Source organism: Aptenodytes forsteri, unplaced genomic scaffold (genome assembly GCF_000699145.1).
Source record: "Aptenodytes forsteri isolate BGI_AS27 unplaced genomic scaffold, ASM69914v1 Scaffold243, whole genome shotgun sequence".
NCBI classification, from domain to species: Eukaryota; Metazoa; Chordata; class Aves; order Sphenisciformes; family Spheniscidae; genus Aptenodytes; species Aptenodytes forsteri.
In genome coordinates this window covers 2969411-2994822 of record NW_008795314.1, presented here as the reverse complement: position 1 = coordinate 2994822, position 25412 = coordinate 2969411, and the positions used below count along the sequence as shown (strand labels likewise).

General features: G+C 35.5%; 1 protein-coding gene across 1 annotated transcript in view; it reads left to right on the top strand.

The window, feature by feature from the left end:
- Window positions 1–4358: 4358 nt before the first annotated feature.
- Window positions 4359–25412, top strand: part of B3GNTL1 (UDP-GlcNAc:betaGal beta-1,3-N-acetylglucosaminyltransferase-like 1) — a 120517-nt gene continuing 99463 nt past the window's right edge. The window contains exons 1-2 of the mRNA XM_019472119.1: window positions 4359–4402; window positions 7704–7769. Coding sequence (XP_019327664.1) covers window positions 7713–7769 — 57 coding nt within the window. The 5' untranslated portion in view covers window positions 4359–4402; window positions 7704–7712. The remainder of the gene's footprint in view (window positions 4403–7703; window positions 7770–25412) is intronic.

Here is a 25412-nt window from a genome sequence, read left to right as displayed (position 1 = left end):
TCATGCTGCTGTGTTGTTTCTATTTGCTGTCTAGCTGTGAAGGATAAGAAAACATCAGGGGAACAAATTACAGCTATTAAGTAATGTAACGTGATGATTTGGGATTTCTGCAAGATTATCATTAGCATAAGTTTATATTTAATATAATTAAGACCTACACGAAGTGATTTGATTGAGAATTTTATGACTTACAGTACAGACAAGCTTGGAAGAAGCTACCAAGATTTTCTGTTCTACACATTTCTATTACTGCTATTGAGCTAGATGCTTCAAAATAGAAGGTATTCTGAACTATCAGAAGCCTAATCTTGATACAAAAGAAATACTAAATAATTGGCATTACTTAAGTATATTTTCTACTGTCTCTCCTTGTGACTACCATTTTTTGCTGAAGACAGATCGGAGGAAATAAAATTAAGGTGGAAACGGCTACAATCTAAAAATTGCTCAATATTTTGGCCGTAGTTAGTATGTGTGTGATAATAGCTGAAACACAGATGTTGCCAGCTGTTTAACAACTCCGCTTCTGCACGCCACCTACCTTCTTCATTTCAGTCACCAATCCAGTATCAAGCTCTCTAGGAAGGAATGCTGATATCAGCCTTTTGGAATGTGCTGCAGTAATGCCAGGGAATTGACCTTCAGAAGTGCAGCCATAATTTCAGGTTTGCTATAGGTGGATGTGGAGAGAAATGGGGCTGGGTCAGTAGTTTGTATGCATTTCATATAGGTGGACAAATACCTCGTGGCTCCTTGTACATTCATTTCACTCAAAGAAGTGAAATGAACGTATGAGCATATTTGGGAGCATCTTTGGAAGTACTGGCTCCAGAGAGACTGTTTTGCTTGCCATTCCAGCTGGAGTCAAGCTGCTTGTGTTATGTCTCTCAACACAGATTTGTGAGGACAACAAATTGGGAAGAAATGTGGAAAAAAAGGTTACAGAGCTCAGAACTGTCAGAATTTGATCAGCCTATTCTAGTATGAAGTGGCAGCTGTTTGACTAATAGCTATTATGCAGTTTTTTTGCTGTGGCTGTTGTTACAGATTTCACCTCTAAGCTACTGAGGCATTTTTCCCACCAGGAAAACAAGTAGAAAAATTGAAGTTACTTAACAAATTGTTCATATTTAACATTTATAGTCTCAGAAAATCTTGGTCATAATGACAATAGAATTAACTAATTATGCAAATACATTTCACTGTTACCTTTACTCTTCTTCAAATTGTCTGCAGTTATGACTTCATCTACCAGTTGCATTTTATTGCAACCTTAGTTTGTCAGTTCTCGGGGGTGGTTACCATCTTTTTTATAATCATTTACCCACTTGCAGTGCAGCGGGACTCTTACACTAAAAATTCCTTTTTCTGCTTTGAACTGCTATTTTCATTTACATTCACTTAAACAAGCCTATACTTGTATAAAACTGTGCTTCTTCAGAAAGGAACATGCTTTCATTTCATCCTAATAATCTGTGTAGTTTCCTGTTATTTCAGGTTTAATCAATGTGTTGTTGGAGGGTTCCTGACTGTTAAAGAAGAAATAGAAAAATGTGTCCTTTTTTGACCTGCAGTATTTCAAACCCAGTCATATTCACTTGAGTCCTTGACACACTTCTGGTCTTTTGAAAGGCTCTGTTGGCAATGTATCACTATTTCTGAGATTCTTAGCCAGTTCAAAGATGTGACTAAACCATGTTGCCACAGTGTCACTGCTTGCTAATAGCTGAAAATGACATAGGGAAACAGTTAAGTTTTATTCACCAAAAATGCGGGTGGACCACCGGAATTGGCATTCCCATGTTTGAATTGGCAGCTGCTGACCTGTGCCTTTCCGTTTGTGAGATTTGCTTGTATGATTTAAGTTGGGAATGTTAATTCTTAATTGCTGTGAAATTGCACGCTTTTCTTGAGTTTCAAGTTCAAAAACACTTCATTGAGGGGGTATTCATAAACGTCTTGGAAGAAGGTGGTTGGACCTTAGCTAGCCAGTCTTGGTAGATGTTTCAGGGACTCCAGCCTTCAAGCTAGCTTTCAGTTATAAACATAGCTGCTTGTTTTTACAGTCTCCATAACTTGCTGGTTTTGGAAAGATGGATTTCTTGTTAGTTGCCATTATACACTACTCTACAGGCACTAACAAACTTTTGAAATATTCTTCCTTTCTTTCAAATTAACATCTGTATAGCTTAGGAAATGAAGCAGTGATCAGACTTAATGTATTCGGTTTTTGTTGTTGTTTTAACAATACTATTCCTTGCAAATTTGATCCTCTGATTTAAAACCTGAAATAAGCTGTTACTCAAATAGCAGGTATGGGGATGTAGTGATGAACTCCATTACCAGAAGCCTCTTCCGTGCAGAAGAGCTGTGCATGTTTCTGATCACTAATGAGCACCAAAAAATCAAACTACGAGTGCTTGAAATCATTCCTTTTATTGTTCTGTAAAGAACTGCATGTATTAAAAAAGATTAAATGCCTCTATCTGGAATGTGAAATGTTAATTTTCTGTTTCATAAACGAAGAAGCAAACCTTCAGAATTTGGTTGCCATAACCTCTCCCTACATATACCTTCATCTGTTTATTAGTTAAAGTGGGTGTTTGGTATTGACAGTGAGGATTTTACTCTTGAGTTCACTGACTTTGCTATTGAACACCGTGTGAGTTACTTGCTTCCCTTGCCTACAAGCACTCATGTACTTTTTTCAGTGATCTAACTGTGAGAAAGATCCAAGGCAATCTCCAGTGACTACAGAAAAGCTAGATACGGAAAGGCACGTGTCTGCATTTGCTGAACAAATGTACCAAGGTGGGAGCTGCCTTGACAGCAAAAATTTATTGATCAATTAATAGTGATGCTGAATTAAACGATTCCATAAAAATACTGTAATTAATTTTATATTGATGGAAGGTGCTAGCCGTTCAGGCGCATAAGAACACCAAGTATATCCTCCCACGTAGACCTTTTTGTTGCCATGCTCAGGAAAAGAAAGGTGCTCAATAAAGTCAGCTTCTTAAACTTTGAAGTGTTTTCTTTGTTGTCACCTTCTTTCTCCACTTAATTCAGAAGTAGAAACAGAAAGGTAGTATTTTTTCCTATGATCTTGCAAGTACTGACAGATCATTAGGTTGCGTTCTGCTCAGGTGACTTGTGTGTGGCCATTAGAGTGCATGATTCTAATGTATTTGATAGTGTGGGGTTTAAAGGTTTAAAAACCTGCCTTCTGGAAATTTGCCTAGGATCAGTGTATTTGCTTTGGTAGTGCTGTTGATGGGCTGGTTTTTGGAGGTCTCAGGCCTCTTACTTCCCCAGTTCAAGGAGTTGAACTGAACAATAGCAAAGATTCTCACTGTAGTCTGAGCAGGTGCAGGATAAATGAATGACCATTTGGTGGACTTGAAAGACTTTGGAGATGCCATACTGTTTCTCAGCAAGTCAAAGATTCCTCCTGGTGTTGCAACAGGTTGTATTTTATGTGTAATAGCTGCAATGGAAAGAAGGTGCTATTATTGTGAGGATGGAGTGTGTCAACTCGCTCTTTTTTTTTTTTTTTGTTTGGTTTGTTTTGAGCAGCCAAATACGAAGGAATTTACAAAAGCATGTGATGCTGAGTCTGTAATGTGAGCTTAAGAAAGCACTTCAATACTGAGCTATAATTAGTGTGTTCTTTTATGTGAACTTATCCTTGATTTTAAAAAGTAGATGTGTATTGTACATTGAGTTGTCTGTTTTGTTTTACTTTCTGAAGTGCAAAAACCCCCACGTTCAAGGGAAAAATCATCAAGTTATCACTGTGGAGTTCAGTGTGGTCCAGACAGCCTGGTTGAAGAGGCCAGTGAATGCTTGTCATTTGAATTTACCCAAACTGATTTAAGAAACACATACTGAAACAACAGCAGCTTTGAGTAATATTCTTAAGCTCAGTCTATTGATTTGGTTTTCCTTTTCTTCAACTAAACATATGAGTAAAGTAAAACAAAACAATTAGCTCAGTATAAATTGTGTGTGTTTTTATAAAGAATTGTGCCTCTGGTTGGAAGGAAAACAACCCAGCTGATAGTTGTATAACTAGCTTTTCTGATTTGGCAGCATCTGTAAGTGGTGTGGAACTTGACAGGAGCAAGCCAGCTTTCTGCAGAAGGGATATATTTGGTAGGAACACAAGCAGGCAGAATGCCTGTCGGACTGAAAGGTGATGGAGATCATGGCACCCCACTGGCAGAAACACATCTGGGCCTGTTTAGAAATCCCTGCTGGCTTTTCATGTGAAGTAAAGTCCTTTTCATTCTCCCATCTTTCAGCAAATTGTTTTCCTAGTAAGAATGGACACTGGAGAACAGGAAGCATGTTTGTAATCAACAAAATTCCTATAAATTCTGGGTTATTTTGAGTACCGAAAGTAGGTTTCTATTTATGTTGCTTTATTTCTTGCTGTTTACTTGTTTGTTTGGCTTTGTTTGCATTGTATGTATGTACATATTTAGATGACAGTAAAGCCAGCTATTACCTGAGATTTTTCTTAAGTTTTCTACAAAGTTTGGTGAGTGGGGTCACATGAAAATAGATTTGCTTACAGATTCTTTTTTATTTAGCTACCCTATTGCAAGTATATGCTTAGCGAAGGCATGCATTTATCTAGGATTTATTTTAAGTCTGTTCTTTTTTCAGTTCTTTCAGTGGGGGAAATCTCTCTTCATCCTGTCTGCCTTATATCTGCTAGGAGACAACCATTAGAGACTTTCATGTTAAGAAGGGAAATTGAATTTCAGGGGAAACTTCTGTTAAACTTCCATTTTTTAAAATCATATATTCAATGTAATTCACTGATAGCCTTGTTATCTTCCCTACTCATACTTAGAAGACAGAAACAAACTAAATATACTTCCTTTTTTGATATAGCAGCTACGTTCAGATATGTACTTATTTTTTTGTCTGACATGACATGAGTGAAAAATAATTTGGAAAATGTTTGTCTAATTACTGAGGTTTTGTTCTCAGTTTTAAACCAAAAAAGATGACCAAACTCTGTTGACTGTAGAAACTAAGTCTGGCAAGACAGTTGCTGAATTCAATATCTTAAATACAACATTTTTGATAGAAAATTTGTGATTACGTAATGTACAACTGGATAAAATATTTTAACATCTTAGTTGTCTAATACTATAGTTGCTTAAACTCCATAAACTTACCAGTACAGTGCATGGTTGGGCATCTCACTCCTGTCAATGGCCTATGAAGTTGAAAAATTTTCAAATGCTCTTATTTTGTGGTACAATCTTTTTGGTTTTACTCATTAGAATTTAATTTGGTTTTTAAACACCGGTCTAGAATACAACCACATTACTTAAGATCATTTCTGTGTAAATATATTCTGTTTTCCACTCTGTGGTTTTTTAAAAGGTCATTCAGGATAAGAGTTCATAGAGTTTTCCAGCAGTAGAGAACAAAAATGTATTTAAAAAAAAACCAAAACATTTTGAAGTTTTTGTGGTTATAGTGCCCCCTCTTTAGCTGGATTTTACAGAATACTGATGATCTTGGTGATAGCCTAAGACCCAAACCTGTAGACTTGTTAGTTTTGCCAATAGCATCAAAATGACAGTGTTTTGTTAGGGGGAACTAGACCTTTCCTGTCAAGTTGTCTGCTTATGAAAACATAACATTGACCTGTTTGGTGAATAGGATATTTGAATTTGGTTTGAATGCTTTCTACGCTGATTTAACCTTTTTAAATCAAGTAGATTATTTTTCATCTTTGTGAATGTATGAGTTCTGTTAAACTTATTTCTGTTGTGCAGGATCATTAACAGTGGAATCTCTTACCACAAGAGCGTATGTTGTATATTTTAAGAGGTAATAGTAACATTGTTCTAAGCGTTGAAATTCCTTGCTTTTTGATAGATTTCTTTTGCATTCTCATTTTTTAGGGATTTAACTAGACATCTAAGAAACCTAAGTAATTCTTAAAAGAGAAAACAAAGTTCTGTTAAAATGTATCTCCTGTTGTTTATTTGAAAACCAGCTCTTAATTTAAAAAAATCAGCTCTGTATTTGGCGTAAAGAAATATGATTATGGTTCTTATGGGAAATAGGGTAAAAGTTTTTTTGGAACATTTGCTTGATACAGTACCTGAATTCTGGTGCCTTATTGATAAAGTGGATTTGATGGTAAACAACATCATTGTGGTTTTGAAGTAACTGATGTATCGAAGTTGAGAAATCAGAAGGGTTTTTTTCACTCTATTGGCTTTGAAAATCAGTAACGTCTCTTATGCTTATTACTAAATATATCCTAAATACAAGATACAGAAAAATGCTTTTGACAATGTATTCCTTCCAGCTTTTATAAACTTGCATGTGATAAGGGTCAGTTTTATTATTCCTTTGTTTTATCTTTAACCTTGAATTGTATTAAATAGTTGGATCTACTTCTACAATTTTTTTCATCCTTGCTTTGTTTTTGATAAAACTATAGTGTCACCTTTACATCAAGGTCATTCAACCCTCTAAGCTCTAGATATTAAAGCACTAATATATTTTTGTTGCCATTGATTTGACTGGAAGTTTTAAAGTGAAAGTTGTTGGAAATTCAATATTTTTTTTTTTTTTGGCTTTAGTAGGAATCTCCTTAGAATGATTTTAATGTGAGGAACCGTTAAAAGAACAGACGTAGAACAGGAATTCAGGGCTCCTTTGAATTATGTTTGTCTGATAAGGTAGGGCCATTTGGAAATAGTCTGAGGAGAAATAGGTTGTGTTAGCTTTAACCAACATATAAGAAAGACTGAACTGACCCTTTAAAAGGGGAGAAATGTGGCACCAAAATGGAAAAGAATATAGGTAGAAACCTTAGGAGACTAAGTTTAGGGAAGAAAATGGGTGCTGCAGTCGGGCATTTTAATAGACTGTAAAACCATAGTCTAGAAAGGATATAATCTTGAACAGGAAATAATACAATTTTGAAAGTATATAATTTTGAAAGGAATGTCTGCTATCTGTTCAAGGAAGGATAGCAAGGTTACTAACTCTTTACAAGGCAACCTGTCTTTTTGTATGTAAACAAAATAGACCTTTATGCTACAGGTGAAAGAAGTATTAACATCAAATTTAAATCTAGGTAGTGTGTTTTGAAGCCAGTGTCAATGCTGATGCATTTTATGAGTGTGGTGTGGTTTTTTTGGTCGTCCTCCCCCCCCCGAATTTTATCATTTCACAAATACTAGTTTTTGTGCTCATGAAATATGGCACAATGGTAGATCTAGAGGCTGAAGGCTTTTCCTTATCAATGAAGTAAGGTATAGCCAGACTACAAAGAACATTTCCTCATAATGCTAGAACGTCTCAAACGTCATGCCTTTAATCAAGGTTAGTTCCTTGTCCACACATACTGCCAGTACTGCTATTAGAGTTTGTTGTTAATGAGGTGGTGGATTTCTTTAGAAATGTAAAATGTGTGGGTGCCCATAAGATACATGTTGAGATCACAACACGGTTGTCATGTAATAGTTTTGATCACTTCCAATTTGAACAGGGTTGAGTTTAATCCACTAGAAGTGTAAAGTCTCTTAATATTTGTTCCATTTGTATTTCTGACTGCAAGCCAGTAAAATGATGTTAATTTAACAGCATATTCTAATGTCTATCTGAGTACTGTACTGTGACCCTTTTTATGTTCACTAACAGTGTGCTATTTATTCCAGGATGATGTGATGATGCCACAGCGGGTTAGACTGCAGCACGAAGCTGCCATTCAACACCCAAACAGTGTGAGTACTTTTTTCTTGTGTGCATTTGTGTGTTTTTCTTTTACAGAGTGCTAGATACATCTTTAAAAGGATATGAAAATTTCACAGTAGGGCTGGTGGAGGCAAAGCAATAACCAGTGTATTCTTTTCCCTTATTTTGAATCCTTGCTCTGAATAGTAGCTTTGATTGAACTTCTTTTCTTCCGTTTATTTTCTCTGTTCAGTAAACCAAATCTCATTATGACAGTGATACTCTTTTTCAAATAAGTATACAGGTTTTGCTAATGTATGTAGTCTAAAGGAGAATGCCTTTTTTTATGTAGCCTTACTAAGTAATGTAAAAAGCTGCAAAGGATTGGCTACAGCTATGGTTTATCTGTTTTTATTATTTAAGAAACTATAAACTGTAAGGAATGTGTCGGTTGTTATCATTAATAAACTGACCTACAGTTAAATTGATGTTTCTCCCTATATCTGCCTGCAAAAGAAAACATTTTTAGAATGCCATTCCTTATTCTTGTAAAATAACGGTTGTTATCATTAATAAACTTACCTACAGTTAAATTGATGTTTCTCCCTATATCTGCCTGCAAAAGAAAACATTTTTAGAATGCCATTCCTTATTCTTGTAAAATAAGCTCTCAAAAACATTCTCTGAGATAGTTGGTTTATGGTCTATATGATTTAGATTTTAAATAAATTTCTGTGATTAGGGCCAGTATCCTTTAGAGAGAGTTTGTGTATATGTTCTACTTACCTGAAGATAATACATATAAATAATTTGTTATGGCAATTACTTTATTTGTCAATGTTATTGACATAAATACTCCTTTATAAAATTGAAAACTGAGTTTGTATTTCTATCAGCAATGTTCAGCAAAAATAGGCTTATTGTTTTTACATCTCTGACATTTTCTCTTGTGAAATTTAATTCAATGTGCAAGAGGTTTCTGGAAAGGAAAGGTCAATTGACTTGATCTGTCAAGAAGGTATTTCCTGCAGGTCTCAGAACAAAATAGACAGTTTTAGGATTATCACTCTCTGGGAATTAATCACCTTTTGAACTTTTCCTCTGAAACACACTTGCTTCAAAGTGGAGATCATTGCAGTTGTTTCAGCTGAGGAATGTCTGCCAAACAACCTGCAGTTTCGTGGTGGGCTGTGTACCTGCTCATCACACCACCTGTATTAGGTCTCTTATGAAATCTGATAATCCTTACAATGTAATTTATCAAATTATAGTTTTAGTAGTACCTGAGTAGCAGTTAACCTAGTTCATATTACGAACATAATAAAATGATACATTGAAAGTTGTTTTTGTTCTGATATGAATCAGTTAATGTAATTCTGTAGTAAAATGTCAAAAAACCAGAGAGGCAAGTTGATCCAGTACGCTTGTTTTATGGAAACTAATGTTAAGAGCTATCGTATTTCTTGCTTATATGACTTCTATGTCTGTATATTAAGACTTCTCTTAAATTAGACTAATTTAAACTAAACAGCCTGTAGTCTATTTAGAAAACACGTCAACTGTTTTGTTTCTATTCTGTTATACTTTAGTGCCTAACAACATTCCGTATGAACTATTAAATGACAATCAAATAAGTAATAATGAGTGCCTGAGTAGACTGAAGGGTATGTCTTCAGGATATATTCCAAGCAACACAAACTTGTTCTTTGCATGCTCTAAACTAATCTAAACTTGTGGTCCTGTTTTAGTGTTGTACTACTGGCCTATTTGCAAAGCTTAATTTGAGCGTTGCCCTTTACTAAATAAAACTAGCCAAAGTCAGTCTGATTTAGCATGGGAAATAAGGGCTTCCACCTTTCAGTTATCTGACATATTAGTACGTGAAATCTTCAATTTAGGAAAGTGTAAAAATTCTCAGAAATTAATGGAGAGAAAGACCTGAGATTTTAAACCTTAAGAAAAACAGTAGATGTGTGTGCGCTCCACATATGGCATAGACATAGTACATCTGGGTAGAGCCTGCCTCATGCCATCACTTTCTCTCAACTTTCTGCTGAATCAGAGGGTTTCCTTGCAGCTTTTTGGGCAATGACCTTGGTTTTCTTTTTTTTTCTTTTCTTTTCTTTAAACTTCTACTGGTTTTTATTTTCTATTATTTCTTGCCTTGTGTTGTTACCTTTTAGGTGTAAGGATTTTTGTTCTTGAACCCTACAAAGGCAAAAATGAATCTGTGTTTGAATTGAATGGAACATGTTTTTCCATTTTACAGGTATAGAAAATGTTTGTAATGCCTATGTGGAGTATACCTTCTGGGTTAATGTTGTATTTTACAGAACTCTAACTCAAAGGCCTGAAAGGAGAAATGGGAACATCTGTTCCTGATGAGGAAAATAGATCACTTTGGTCCAGAGCTCCCCAGTAGTTCTGACACAACCTGAGTTACTTTGAGAAAAGAAAAGTTGATCTTCTGGCCACAAATCTACTGACCAATGTCAGGGTGGACTGCTGTTTTTAAAAGAATGGTCTCTCTACTGTCGTCAGAATAATCATGCCATTCAATTTTCTGGCCTTGGAAGATGGTTGGGGATGTTTGAATAAAGTTCTGTTCTGTATTTGAAGTTCTGGCCCTAGCTTCAGTCAGTATGATAAGCCAGAGTAGGTGGAGGAAGGAAAAAAAAAAAAAGCAGAAGCTTGAGAAATGCCTGTGAAGCAGTGAGCTTTTTTGGTTTGTTCCTGAAATTCTAATTTGCAGGCTTGGACTTTCCACTGTTTTGCAACTTCTTCTGACCTGGATTTTTGACTTTATGTAGTCTCAGTGTACTTTATGTAGTCTTAGTGTACTTCCAGAAATTTTGTTCCTAATCCTAGCTTTGCTGGTTATTACTGAGAGCCAGAATTCCCAGTGGGCTCTAATATTGGAGGCTTCAGGCTACTGTCATTGCTACTATAGACTTACAGGTAAGAAAAGTCTCCAACGTTCTCCACCAAAAGAAATCTTCTCCCAGATTTTAACTAATCCCTGAGGTTCTTCCTCTTTCATGTTATTCTTAAATGCAGGTTGCCTTACCCTGACTTGAAGCCTGGTTGCTAAACAGTGGAATGAAAGATAGCAGATGCCTTTGGAATGACTCTCCAACCAGTTGTTCTTCAGAGAAACTGGTGTCTCTATTTCTGAAAAAGCAAGAGGCTTGCCCCCAGGTTCAGGTACTGGAATGTGACTGGGGCAACACTGCAGCAGCCCTTAGCTTTATTTCCTGTATCGTAGACTACTTAATCATGATTTAAAGAGCAAGAGCAAATTAATCTCTACTCTCTTAAGCTATTCTTATCTTGAAGACTTTTTAAAAAAAAAATCTTGTAGGATGGAACTGTTCTGTCATCAGTAACATTTAGAGTGGAGGATTTTGGATCTCAAAAGACAAATTACCAATATGTTATGATTTTACTAAATGCAGCTCTCTAGAACCACTGTCATCTTGTCCTCTGGTGAATGTTTTACGTTATATCCAAGTCCTGTTGACAGGGATTCTATAAATAGTACACTCTTAGAAGATGCAAGTTTTGAAGACTTTGCGTATTTATACTACAAATTCTTAAGCTCTGCTAGCTCAATATGAACACCTACTTTTAGCAGTTTGAAAGCTTAGGGACATTGTACTGTCTATTGATAATATAATAGCTACCAAATAGCTTTTGGGACTGATCGTCCAGTGCACATGTGCGCTTATGTTATGCTGCATATAAGTGTGCCTTCAAATTGCTTATACTCAATCAGGTAAGGAATGAGTTTGTTACTAGAGAGTGAGCGACTGTTACTGAAATTTCTCGCTTTAGTTTTTGTTTATCCCTAGAAGCAGCATCTATCCCATTTCTCCAGAGTAAGCCAGGTGTTGCTTATTTACCAACCACAAATCATGTATGCTTTCTGGCAGCTAATGAGTGGGAAGATTCAAGATCACATTTCCCTTAATTCTGAAAAAATCGGGCCTTCATATCTTATTTTAGTTACACTTGTGTTCTTCTGGAGGAGATCCAACTTTGTGTACATACTAGTGTTCTATTGAACACGGCTTCTGAGTTTGGAGTAGCCCAGGAAATGTGCAGTTTCAACATTATTTCCCAAACCACACACACAGTCTTTCACACCTATGTCCCACATTTATTCTGTTATTTTATCTGAGCAGAGTAGTACACTTTAAGAAGCCCCAAACCTTTTTGTTTCAAGGACAGATGAGACTGTTAGCAGTATCTGCTCCCAGGTTGTCTTGTTGCAGGGCATTTGCATCATGACCTGCTACGGGCATGCCAAGATGAAATCACTGGATGTGGTTTGAGTAGAGAGCTTGAGTAGTGTTAGAGAGCGTCTCTGGAAAGTGCTTCATTCCTGAGATGCATAGTGTACCTGGCCACACTTTGCCAAGCCACTGTGCCATTGTGGAGGCTTTCAAGAATGGTGCAGCACTTGGAATACTCTTCCAGTTTTTCTTTTTCCTATGGATTCCAGATGTTGGAAGGAGAAAAGAAGTGTGCTAAAACAATATGTGCTACTGTTCACACTCAAAACCTGCTGACCTTCTCATCTGTCTTAGAGCCATACTGAATGATTTTGGACACCATTTTGTCTGCTGGGCATGGTGTCACTTTATTCTTCCTCTCACCATTGTTTAATTTGAGTATACGTGTGCCCCCACAATATGACTGTGCACATGAACAGCATGTGGCTTCCAATTTTTATCTCTCTCTCTTTCTGCAGAATTGCTTAGAAAATAGCTAAGCTCTTCCTCACCATCTCCTACGTCTTCCCAACAGCTGGATTCAAAATGTGGGCGAAGGAAATAATGTTATTCCCTTTTGTTTTCACTGGCTGAATAAGAGGAGAATCTGTACCAGTGTCAGAATGACCACCTTTCTTTTTGTTGTAAAATTACTGGCCTCTTTCTCAAACATGTAGGATACCTAGGCATGTGAGAGAACATTGAGTATAACCATTTGCATTTCTTCAATGAGAAATTCTCACTGTTTTGCATCTTTAACGCAAATCTTTGGCATGTTCTGTAGCTTGGATTTAGATCAAGAGCTGCAGTGCCTAAGGCCATTTTAACCTATTGCATTATCTGAATGTGTTAACCAACTGACTAAATTCTGCATATCTTTGATGGTTAATGTGACTCTGAGGTAGTTGATTGGATTGAGTGAAGTTGAACAATGCATGGCACTGCTAGTCCACAGACCTGTTCGTCTGCCTCTGGGAAAGCTGTAAACAAATATTGCGCAATCAGCAAATGAATTGGAGAAATGAACAAATGAATGATATAGCTGAGCTTGATGCTTTCTTTCAGGCACAACTCTAGGCCAAAGAGTTGTATGTCCCTCCCTCACCCCCACTGAAGCTCACAAACTAAACTTAGAAATGAAATTTTTTTTTTCTTTTTTTTTTCCCCCCCCTTTAGGTCTGGACACTTACATTTCTTGATTTTGAAAGTTATAGACTAATAGATAATTTTTTTTCGTTGTTACTGTACCCTGTGCCATTAAACTTGCCTAGACCTGTTACACATTTCTATCGCATCTTAGAAAGACTGGGTTTTTTTTCCCCTCCCTCATTTTCCTTACCTATTGCTTATTGAGCGCTAGTTTGAACCATTTCACTTTCTCTTTTTGTGACTAAAGTGATCAGATTCCATTGATTCTTGGTTATATCGGTCCTTTTAGCTTCCACCTTACTCATTTAAATCAATATCTGAAATAGCAAGTAGAGATTTTTCTTAATAGCAACAGAAAGAGTATACAATAAAATGAGTAGATCCTCTCTTACAGGTATAACTAAAATGAATAGTTTTCGTTGTACATGAAGTAGATATTAATGTGGAAAAGACCTTTTAAGATCAGCATTCTGAGTGTTTATATGGCTGTCATGATACTGAGGTCTGATTCTTTTTCAAATTACCTAAAGAACAACGCTGTTTCAACTATTTTTATATTGGCAAGAGGCAGGGGTTTTATATGGGTTAATCCATGAGAGCAGTATTGTGAGAATGGCTTAACAAATATTGAGCTTTGTTTTGTTCTGAGTGCAAAAAGATTAATAGACATTCTTATATCATCTGTCAGTGAGTTCCATATTTTAGATCTAGCGCTTGTCCTTGGAGGGAGGGAGGTAAATTCTAGATAGTCTGGACCAGTTTCCATATACTGTCTTGCATATCAGAGCAGTTCTTTAAGTCAGAGTGTGCACTGATTGTTTTGTATACAAAAAGAGCACTGCATGTAAACAGCATGTTATAAGTGATTTGTTTTGTTGAGTAGTTAAGACATTGTGTACTCAACTAGTGGAAAAAACAGCCAGAGAACTGTTTCCATCTCATCTCAGGTGTGCAACTGCACATGTAGAAACTCTTGTGACAGCATTCCAGTGCAGCATCACTCACTAGAACACTGGCTTGTACAACAGAAACTTTTCAGTGTAGCCTTTTGCTGAGCAGCTGTGCCATAATATATCACATAAATGTGTTTTTTTTGTTCCTGCTTATCATCGCAAGTCTAGAATAAAGGCAGAAGATTATTTTATCTGTCTTGTGCCAGGCCAGGCTGCTTCATGATGACAGGAAGCATGGGATAAAAAAATAAAAATGGGAAGAAAAATAAAGAGGGAGGCCACCTTATACATTGGCAGTCAACAGTAGCAGTTTGGGAATATTGGCAGTCCTCAGTGTGTAATGATTTTACATTCCACATACCAATGGAGTTTGGTCACCTCTGAAAGATCTTAAAGCCTTTTGTTTGCTGTATCTTCATATTAGTCTAATGTTAGAGTAGTCCTGAAAATAACAGATTACCTTTCAGACTACGTGCTGTGCTTCCTCCGTGTACTTTCTCTCGGGAGTCAAAATTGTTGTTACGCAGTCTGGTAATTACATTGCACTTAGACATGGATTTACTCTATCTAATGAACAAGGTAGCCTTGTTCGTATGGCTAGAGCTACCAAGATTGAGATAATGCATGTCTCCTATACCTATGTCTTGTTCGTAAAACAGTCTTTTGTTACGTAGTACTAATTGGAATTCAGAAGCTCTAGAACTTGTATGGATTTTCATATAATTGTACCTGGTACTTTTTTTTTAAACTGTTCTTTAGCATGGTTTCCAGTTTATTAGATGTTTTGCTGTTCTAGTGGAGTTACAAGTCTTTAGTAAACTCATTAAGAAGTGACCTGAAGTCTAAATGTGTTCATGAACTATTCAGCATATTTGGATCACAGTATGATGTTACACAGTGAAAAAATATGTGCTATATTAAGAGTATATCTTTGTGGGGGGGTTTAGCAGACAGGAGCTTGCTTCAGCTGAAAACTCTGTAGCTGTTATTAGAGCAGTGCTGAACCCTAGTTAATATTTCCTGCCTTTCAACAGTATTAGCAGGGCTTGTATCTGCTTTCACAGCAGCTTTACAGCTTCTGGTCAGCCTGGAACATGGGCAGACTGAGGTTATATCTGCCTATAAAAGACTTGCTCTCAGGAGCTTTAGATCAGGTCTTGTTTAATCGAAGTAGTGTGGTGCAATGGACAAGGACTTCATTTAGGAGCAAGAAGGTGCAAATTTGCCTCCAGAGTGGCTTTCCCATTTCTTATCTGCTGTTCTAAGGAAGTGGTCAACAACATTGTTCTGTAGTCAGAGCCTCTATTCATGAGGGATTTTATTACCTTTTCTCTACTTAAATTAGAGAGTGTTTTAGTCTGGACTGCAAAAATAGGTAAGTAGTATCTTGTATGTAATTTTGCGGGTGTGAAAAGATAATAAGCATATGTGAAGCTTTGCTAAACTGTCATTAAACATAACTACATAATGTTGAAATATTACCTCTCTGTTCGGTGTGATAGAAAAGTCCCTCCATTTAAATTCTGTCCTTCCTGGGTGCAACAAGTTAATGGTTGTTGGTCATCTTCTCTCATTCTGTCTTCTACTGAAGTCCAGGTTTTACCAATCTCCCTTTTATTGTTTTGTCTTCCAGTTGTTGCATATAGCTTAGCAGATTTTTCTTTGATAAATGCTTTTATTTTGGACATAAACTTGATTAAAATCTTCATCGTGTAGAACTTAAGTAATCTTTGTTTCTCCTTAGTTAATTTGCATCAGCTCTCCTTCTGTCTCCCTTACTCAGCATGTTTGAGATAGATCAGTGTGTGTTGCCCAGGCACGTCCTAGCAAGCAGTGCCTATAGAGTTTAGCTTAATATAATAATATAATAATTCATATAACAGCTGTTAAAGAGAAACGAATTGGATACTGGCATGTCTTGAAGGATAGATGAATAGATCAGATTTGTTTGCTTAACCCTGTTAATAGGAATTTGCTCCACTAAATGGCCTAAGTAGAGCTGAGGAGGCTCTGGTCCATCTTTGGTGTAGACAGAGGGGAAAATGAGATTATATTCCTGAGGTGATTACCTACAATTGTCGATTGTCTAAAATCAGTCTATTTTTGATGCAGGAGAAAAAAGTGTCCAGATAAATGTTTTAATGAACTAATCTAACTATTCTGGTCATTAGAACTTTAATACTTCAGTTCCCGTATATTGCATACCATAAACAAACTACAAGTCTAATGTTTTTCTCCAGCCTATGGAAATTGTAACTCTAAATTAAGGCTATCCAGTATTGAGACTTAGAAAAATATATATATTTATGACTTCAGGAAATTGTCAGTAGAGGTTTTTAAGTTATTTATACTATTTCAATAATCTTTTGCTATGGAGGGTAGAAGACTAGGGCAGTAGTTGTGTGAATGTCTTGTTATGAAGTGGTGACAGTGGAGTATGTTTAAGAGGAGAAAATATGATTCCTTTCCTTTTTCTGCACTGAAGAATATGAAAATTCTTTCTTTGACAATCACAGTAGTATTCTTATGGTGGTTTTCATTAATTGGGCCTTTCCACGTGTATCACCCAGATCTGCTGGAATTCAGCTGTGTCTTTGCTTTTTATTAGGCAGCTTCCTTAAAGATTCTTTTTAATTTGGTATTTCTGAAAAACCGCAGTGCATTTTCAAAGTCACAGTGTCAGTTTAAGTCTGTTCTACATTTAGTCAAATATCCCAAATGAGAAACATCCCAACTTACACCACTTTGTAATTAAATTTGTGTTTAATATGGCCTCCACATGCCAATAACCCCATCAAACGATTGTGATTACTGGAGTTTGATATTCATGAACGTCTGATTGTAATGTAGACTTTCAGCATATTTCATTTTTAAAACTATGTCTGAAGCCTAAAACGTTTGAAAATCAAGATCCCCTCCTCCTCATGTTTAGATATTTTGCTGCGGTGATAACTTATTAATCCAATCATACTTTGTGGAGCTACAGACACAAGAAAAATTTATTTTAAAATAGCAATATGTTGGTGCAATTTCTCTTTTTGACTGTTCTTAAGCTTTATGCAAAGGACTGGATGTGTAAACATCTTGACAGGATCCAAAGAGTTTACTTAATTTCCATCAAATTCAGATTGCATGTGTACTAGCCTTAATATAGAGATTGAGCCCTTAGATCTTGTTTATCCCAAGATGGCAGATTTTGAATGAGGGCTTCGAGGACTGGTGCTTTTTCCTGCGTAAGCTACTTACCAAAATACTGGGACTTACTCATTTACCTTCAAAAAGGACTTCTGAAACTCATTTGATTTGCTGTAGCATCTACAGATTTGCTGTAGTATCTCTTCAGTTACTTGGAAGTTTTTTCCAAAAATGTCATGTTCGTTCTTCATGATTTCATATGCATGACCACATCCTTTTTAAATGTACGTGTGGTGTGATGCTCAGCTGTGCTCGTTCTCATTACACCACCTTGACTTCTTGTTTTTCATATAAATTCACTAAAGAAAATTCAGACTTCCTTGGTTTTTAATTACTCTTTTTTCATATGCTGAAAAGAAACATATAACATCCTATTGTGGACTTTGGACTTGAACCAGTGCCAAGTAGAACGTTTAACAGGTGTTCTTAAAAATGGATTTCTACAAGATAAGAATATCTGCCAAAATGGATATTCATCTGGCCTAAAGGATTCTCTGGGGAGTCAGCACTATCAACATATTTTATAATTTTTAAAACATGCTTTAAATACACTAGGGTGTGTTTTGTATCCTTACACCTAATGCAAATTACCTCACAGGTGTCATGTGTTTTGAAGAACGCTGTTTTCTCTATTGGAAATGAGGGGGATAGAAAATACATTTTACCACCTTCTTCCCCAAGTATATAATTTTGGAAAGATTTTAATCACATAAAAATATTCCCTCCATGTATCTTTCCTTTTTGATTACACTAAATGATGGTCACAAGATCCTTCTTAAAGCCACTAGTATCTTCAATCATTTCATTATTCTGCTGCATTAAAAAATAAAAGGCCATGGGCCTGTAGAAAAACACAATATAATTTAAATAAAATCTTTCAGTATTTTTAACAACATAAATGTTAAGTCTTGTTTTTAGTAAGGTCAAAATCCAAAGTGCTGATTGTTGGAATAAGTATCTAGTTTGTTTAGCTGTTCCTGTGCCATATAAATTTCTTATTGACTAAAGCAGATGTTTTAGTTATTGGGATGACTATGTACTTGTCTGGGAGCTCAAAGTAAAGTGTATTCAGTAGACAGCTATATTTTCCACATCTCTCTTTTGTCTTTCAGGTAACGCAGTTTTTTTGGACTAAGCACCCTGTAATTTTGTCACATTATCAAAAAATGAATTTTCTTGAGTTTTAATGGAACTTTGTGAATTCTTGTAGCTAGTGTTACTTTTAATGAAATACATGGTAGCATAAGGGGAATTTGGTTAAATGGCAGCTAAATCAGGCCTAAACAACAACAACAACAATAATAATAATAATAATAATATTTTATTGCCTTAATGGTTAGCATTTTATAGACAGGCTCTTCTAAAGCATCATCACAATTTGAAGGAAGACCATCCAATAATATCCCATATATATATATATCCCCCAATATATTTTTACAAAATATGGATTTAGCTATATAGAGCTGTAATTACTTGCTCTAAGTAAGAATAGTAAAAAGCAGGACTGGAAACAGAGCTGATAAGTTTCTTCAAGATGGTCTTGCTTCCCTGCTACAGTTTTCTGCAATTGGAATAGATTTTAACATACAATTCCAAATATTCTTTAACTTTTCCTTAATTGGGTGAAGGAACAAATTAATAATATAAGTGTAATCACCTGTTCATATTTAGTTAAAATGAGTGAAATGATGCTTATTACCATTGGCTGAAAATTTTATTCAATATTTAGATATTTTAATGGTTAAATCTTAGTTTTACAATCATGCTGTAGTTAACGTAATAAAGTTCTAACTATTCTGAGGAAATTACAGATAAAGACTTGTGGAAGATTGTGTTAATCATGTTTCCTCTGAGAAATGGGTGGTCTGACGAGATAATGCTGAGTCACAGCTGTGCAATTAAAAATTACGCTACAAGCACTATTTCATAAGTACACTCGAAAAGAAATCCTGGTCTGTCCCAATCAATTGTTCTTTTGGTGGTAGATTTCTACTTGACACTTCCAGTAAAACGTACTAGGCATGCTGCTGATCCATACTTGTAACAGCTACTGTTAGAGGTACTGCACCAATACCTAAAGCTTTGCTGATCTTTTAGGCAAATATATATATATATAATTTTTTTTTAAAAGAGGGGGGGGGGGGGGGTGTACCCAGGAAGAAAATGAAAACTTTTATACAAGTTTTCACAACCAAATAATATTTAAAATATTACATGAATGAAAACCAAAGAAATCAATAGAGAAGGAAGACAGAGAGAAAAATTTTCACTCTCCTGTCAAATTTTTTTCTGAATTTCAGGATAAGTTTGCAGTGTCACTTCAACTGGGGGGGTGGGGGGTGGAAATTAATACAACAAAAATAATAGAATTAGGATTTGGAGACAGCATAGGTTACATCTACCTTTCCTTTATACATCAAGATGTATAAACGCATGATTAACAAAAACTGTTCTTAAACATTCAGGATAAGGTAAATGTCTCCTATTAGCTTTTTTAGTTTAGGAAATCTCCCTCTGTGGGCACTCATAAACAGGCATATTGGGGGAAAAAGGTGTCGTGCACTAGAGGTAATCCTTCTTGTATTGCTTGTTATTTGAATGGTCTTTCTTCTCGTAGAACATTATTTAGGATCAGATGTCATGATACTTCTAATCAAAGCTTCACTATGTAGTTAATTACATTCTCTTCTAGGAAGTTTACGTCGTTCAGTGATATTTCTAACATGAAACTCAACACTGCACATTTTTTCTCAGTGTGTAGAAAGTTTTGTACTTTATATAATCTTTTAAAGTTGCATTTTATTTAATACCATAGGTTGAGGAAAGCAATTTATTTTGTACAGGAAAGCTGTGGATTTTTCCTTGCTAAAAAGACATATTTTTCCAATACTTGCTTTAATATAATTATTGGTTGGTTAATTAAAAAACCTTCATAAAACAAAGTTCCTTAAAAGAAGACATATTATATGAAAAAATCCTATGTACATATATAGTAGGCACTAGGTGCCTACTACCTTATAGAGAGTTTATGCTTTTGCCTGTCTTTGTTCATTTCCCCTTTTTATAAAACTAGGATGGATAAAATCGGAGACTAATTAATTGTCATCCTCATTTCCTCTTAGTACAACAGGAGGGTTCTGACCCATAGGCTGTCTCCTGAATAAGAAAGATTCTTTGTGCTAGAGGAAGTTGTAGTTATTAAAAAAAAAAAAAGTGCTACATCTGCAGAAAGTGTGTTGTTTTTAATTACTGTCAACTCATTTAATCTTTGCTTCCTCTCACCCGCTTCCTTTTCCATTCATATGTGCAAAGTAAAACATAAAAGCCTATAATGATGAAAATAAGATACATCTCTACCTGACTATTGCATTTAAAAACAAACACTAGTGAAAAGTTGGAACAAGTTATGGCACGTAAGCGGATGGCTGATGTTGCTGCTGGGTATAGAATGCTGATTTTTGTACATATCAGATACATGACTGAAATACTTCTGTATTTCAGTGGAACAATTTTGTAACTTGCAGAACAGTGACTATATGTGCTCAAAAGTACAATTTTGTAATGTATGTAATAATCCTGCCTAGTTCCTCTGAACGTGATCATAACTCTGAACTTCGTGTTGATCAGCAAGTCGTTGAATGATCTCATTGTATTTCATACATCATGGCTAACCCAATGTACTGTGACCAATTTAGAGTCTCTGTTTCATGGAGAACCCCATTATTCTAGTTTTATATTGTTATTTGTACTGTTTTAATTGTATCGTAGTTACATTGTAGTAGTTTTATAGTGCTCTAACTCCTGAAAATGTTTTAAATGTAGTGGCATAAAGTACATATCCATGATTTTGATTCTGATAATCTTATTTAGATACGAATCATTAACTCCACTCCTAATCATGTGGAGTGATAGAGTTATTAGAGAAGAGAGATTCAGGTGCCTAAACATAGACATATGATGCTATTTTGACACCTTAGGCTGTCTGAGACCATCTAGACAGGACTGGCAGATACTAGAGGCCTGGTCCTTCTGTGAAGTGGTAGCTGGAGGCCAGGCAGGACCATAGGTCCATAAGCTAGGTGCTTATATTTGGCCACTCCTTCCCACAAAGCTCATTCTAAGCCATTTATATTTTTAAAAGTTACTTGTATGGCTTTTCAGCATATGTATTTGTTGGTAGTTAAGATAAAACCAGACCACTATTTTATGCTCTTAATATTCTTACCTATCACTGTCTCTTGCTGCCATAAATTATAAATTATTTTGTATTTCTTTCCAGAGAGGCCAATGCTGATTGCAATTAAGTAAATAGCTAAATAAGCGATAAGTTACATTTAATACATAAAACAAGTAATTGTCTGTCTAGAAAGTGAATTACCGCATCTGATGTTGTAGCAGAAAGGATTGTCATTATTTTCTCTCCTGATTGGTGTTTTGCTCTTCCATGAACTGCCATAGTCCTTTGCTATGAGCCAGAAAAAAAATTTGTTTATGGTTCATGTTACTGCTTCCTATACAAGTAATATTAATACTGCATTACAGCAAGTTTCCAGTTGGAATATGAAGCGTATTGCATTTTTTGTATATATTACATAGTTTAATCTAGGTACAAGTATATGCCAGTATACAGTTAGCATTTGTAATAATAAAAATAAATTTGCCTAATTAGATCAAAAAGTTGAAACTTGGATGAACTCCGTTTTTGCATAGAAATGGATACTCAAAATATTGAATATTTCTAATATGGAGAGTTTTTTGTACTTTCTGGAAGTCTGAATGGGTGTAAAATAGGCCATAAAGATTTTTATCAAAGTATTTTAAAACTTATGAAAGAAGCCACAGTGAAAAACCTTTCACTTCAATTTAAAAGCTGTAAGGAAATACTCAGTGAAGTGAATATAAAAGCTCTGTGAGACATGGAGGAAATGGGAAACAGTGTGCAGTTGCTTCTGATGCCACACCTTACGCAGGGGAACTAGAGGAAGTCATTTGTACTCTAAATAATCCTGATTTTGATTGGATGAAAGAAGCTGGTTAAATGAGCTGTGCTTTACAGAAGCTGTATCAAAGGCTCAGGCTGAGTTACTCTATGTTGGTGATGTTTATCTTGCAACCATGTAAGTCAAGAATCCCAGTCACGAGTCAGAGTCCCACTGGGAGAGGAATGGTACAGCTAAAGAGCAGAAAGTTGTGGAATTTTTTTGGCTGAGGATCTAGAAATAAATTTGATTGCATAGCGACAATTTTAAGATTTGTTTGAAAACATGTCTCAAGATGATGCTAAAAGCATTCTTGAGTGGTACTGGTTCTGAAAATGAAAAGAAAGCAGGAAGTCTGTGTGCTGTGCAAAACATTTCACTGTTATGTTAGGGTAGAGGGAAGTGTGAACATTTCACTTCTTACAAAATGCTAACTTTGTTATGCATTTGTAGTTATTTTCCTGCTGTGTTGCAAGATCAAAATGCAGCTGTTCTCAATAACATGCATTTATATTGTTAAGTGTATTTTGCTGTGATATCATTATAATTAAAGAACGTGGTTAAGTGATGTTTTACAATACCATCTTCTGCAGGAGGGAAATCCTTGCTTTTATGTGCCCTGCTGATGGGTTTGGTACATCCATGGAAATCTTACGAAAGGCCACTGAGAACACCAACTGTAGCTTTTTTGTTCCTTTGCTTTTAAAGAAAGGAATTGTCAGGTGGTTGTTGTCGGTTTGTTTTTTTGGATGAGGAGGAGGAGTGAAGACAGCAATTCAATTTGCTTGTGAGCAAATAGATTTTAGGAATAATTAGAAAGCTGTCTGGAAATAAATACTTCTGTTGTGTGTGTAGATAGCACGTTTAGGTAATTTAAGAAAAAGCAAACTTAAAGCCACTACTATGGAGGACATTTTAGTAAAGTTTTAAGTATATTAATCCCTCTTTCCTCTCATTCCATATATGAAACAAGCATAGGATTGCTAAGTATGTGTTATGATATTTTATTGTCTAGTTAATGATCCTATTCAGTGTGTAAGGAAGGAGGAATTAGAGTGAAATCTTAACCTCATCTTTATATTAACCTCATTGGAGCCATTTCATTCATCAATAATGCCTGCCTTCTAGAGCTCAAACAACAAAAGAGTAAGAACAAACAAAGGTACAGGGGAGAAGGTATTACATACTAAATATCATTTAGAGAAATGAGGACATTAGTAAGCATGTGGAGTCTCAGAAAATTTTGTTTTTCTAAGTTACGTTTTGAATTGTCGTCTCTTTTTTCCAGCAAGCAGCTTTTCTTTCTCACACTAATTCTCAGCATTGGCTTTACTGTTCTTCCTTTTAGTGTTCATTAATATTAGAATAGGTCATCATAACACTTGCTTCTAGCTTTGTTAGTGATTAAAGAATGGAGGTTTTTGGACTCTTATTTTGAAAATTCAAGGAGCAAGAGTCATCAGCTGTGTACTGTTTAGTCATGGAAGTGAAATCCATTGCTCTGGAGATAGCTTGTTGTTCAAACCCTTTGCCATCAATCCTAGTAAAACTACATTTAGACTCAGTGCCATGAACCTTTAGGTGTTTAGTGTGCTGCTAAAGGGACTTTGAGTCACAACAATAGAAGAGTTCCCCTAATGATTATTCTAAATTTTCATTGAACTAGGTAAAAAATGTAATTTAATTCTTGAAACATCAAGTTACTCTACATCTGACTCTTAAAAGTCAGAGGCCAATCCTATTACTTTCTGCTGTATTTCTTTATATATTTTTCTAGATTAATGTCTTATACTGGTTTTACTGTTCTTCTAAACATTAGGTTGAGCTTTGCTGTAGAAAACAAAATTGCTGTGTACAAAAGAATATATGTCTTTTAAACCCTAGTTTTTTATTTGATTAGTGTGTTTGTATATAAGGCTCTAGATGGTTATCCTCTCACTCTTGTCTTGCTGTTAGGCATGTCAGTTGATGAAGGAGTTTGGAAAGTTGCACTTCCAAGGATTCTGCCCCAAATTATGGTGAAATTCAATATAACCCATTGTTTTTTCTGCTGTTACTTCACTGCAATAACAGTAATTCCTAAATAACTTGTTTATTTGGTAAGTATTTTTTTCCCAATTATGGTGTTTTCAATTCCAAAAGGCTCAAAGTATTTTAAGGCCTACATACAGTAAGTACAGAATCATTGTTGCAAGCCAAAATTCAGAGAGGTAAATTGGAGCATGCAATGGAATTATCTATATGGAAAGAGGAGGAAATTTTGGCTAAGAATCTAAGTCAAACTCTAGAAATTACAAAAAGTGATGTATGATACAGAACAGAGCCGTCAGGATCCAATTTAATAACAGTTATTCTGTCTGCCTTCACCTCTCCTTGAGTGTATGTACAGATAATTGATCAAATGCATTCAGTTTTCTCTGGAAGCATAAGGAGTTGAGATTTGAACCAATTGCTCTTTGGACTTTAGGGTATTACAGTCCTTTTTAGCTGAGCACCCGGATTCAACATTTTGTTTAGATTGCTTAAACTATCAACAGCATTTATGAAAATGATCAGACTGGTCAAAAATTAATATAAAATACGAAACTCTGTCCTCCGCTTCTCATTTAAATTTCAAATTGCATAGAAAGAGATGACTGCACTTACTACTTGACTCTAATTGAAAACCATGTTTTCAGAAAAACAAATTTGAGATTCTCCTTTTTATCCTTTTACCTCATGAAAGCTGTTTGTGATTCTGTATTTGTTCAGCTTAGGCTGTGACTATTTGAATAAAGAAACTAAGTTTCCATATTGTATTGTTATAGAATACCGTTTGAGAACAAAGTGCTTTGTAATTTTTCCATTCTGACTTTCATGCGTAGTTTTGTAAAGTGTCTTTGTAAGTTATAAAATCCTAGGGATATGCAAGAGAAGACAGTCTGTCTTGGTTAATGAATACTAGCAAGAATTCTGTAAATAATTCTGTTCTTAAATAAAAATCATCCTAACAGAACAGAATATATGAAAATCTGATGCAACTTCTGTGAAGTTTTTGTATCTGTGGAGTGCCCCCTTTAAAAACGCATCTGTGGACTCTTCTAATTGATATTCAATTTAAAAGAATTTTGGGTTAACCTTCTGAAAATTTCTTAGTATTACTT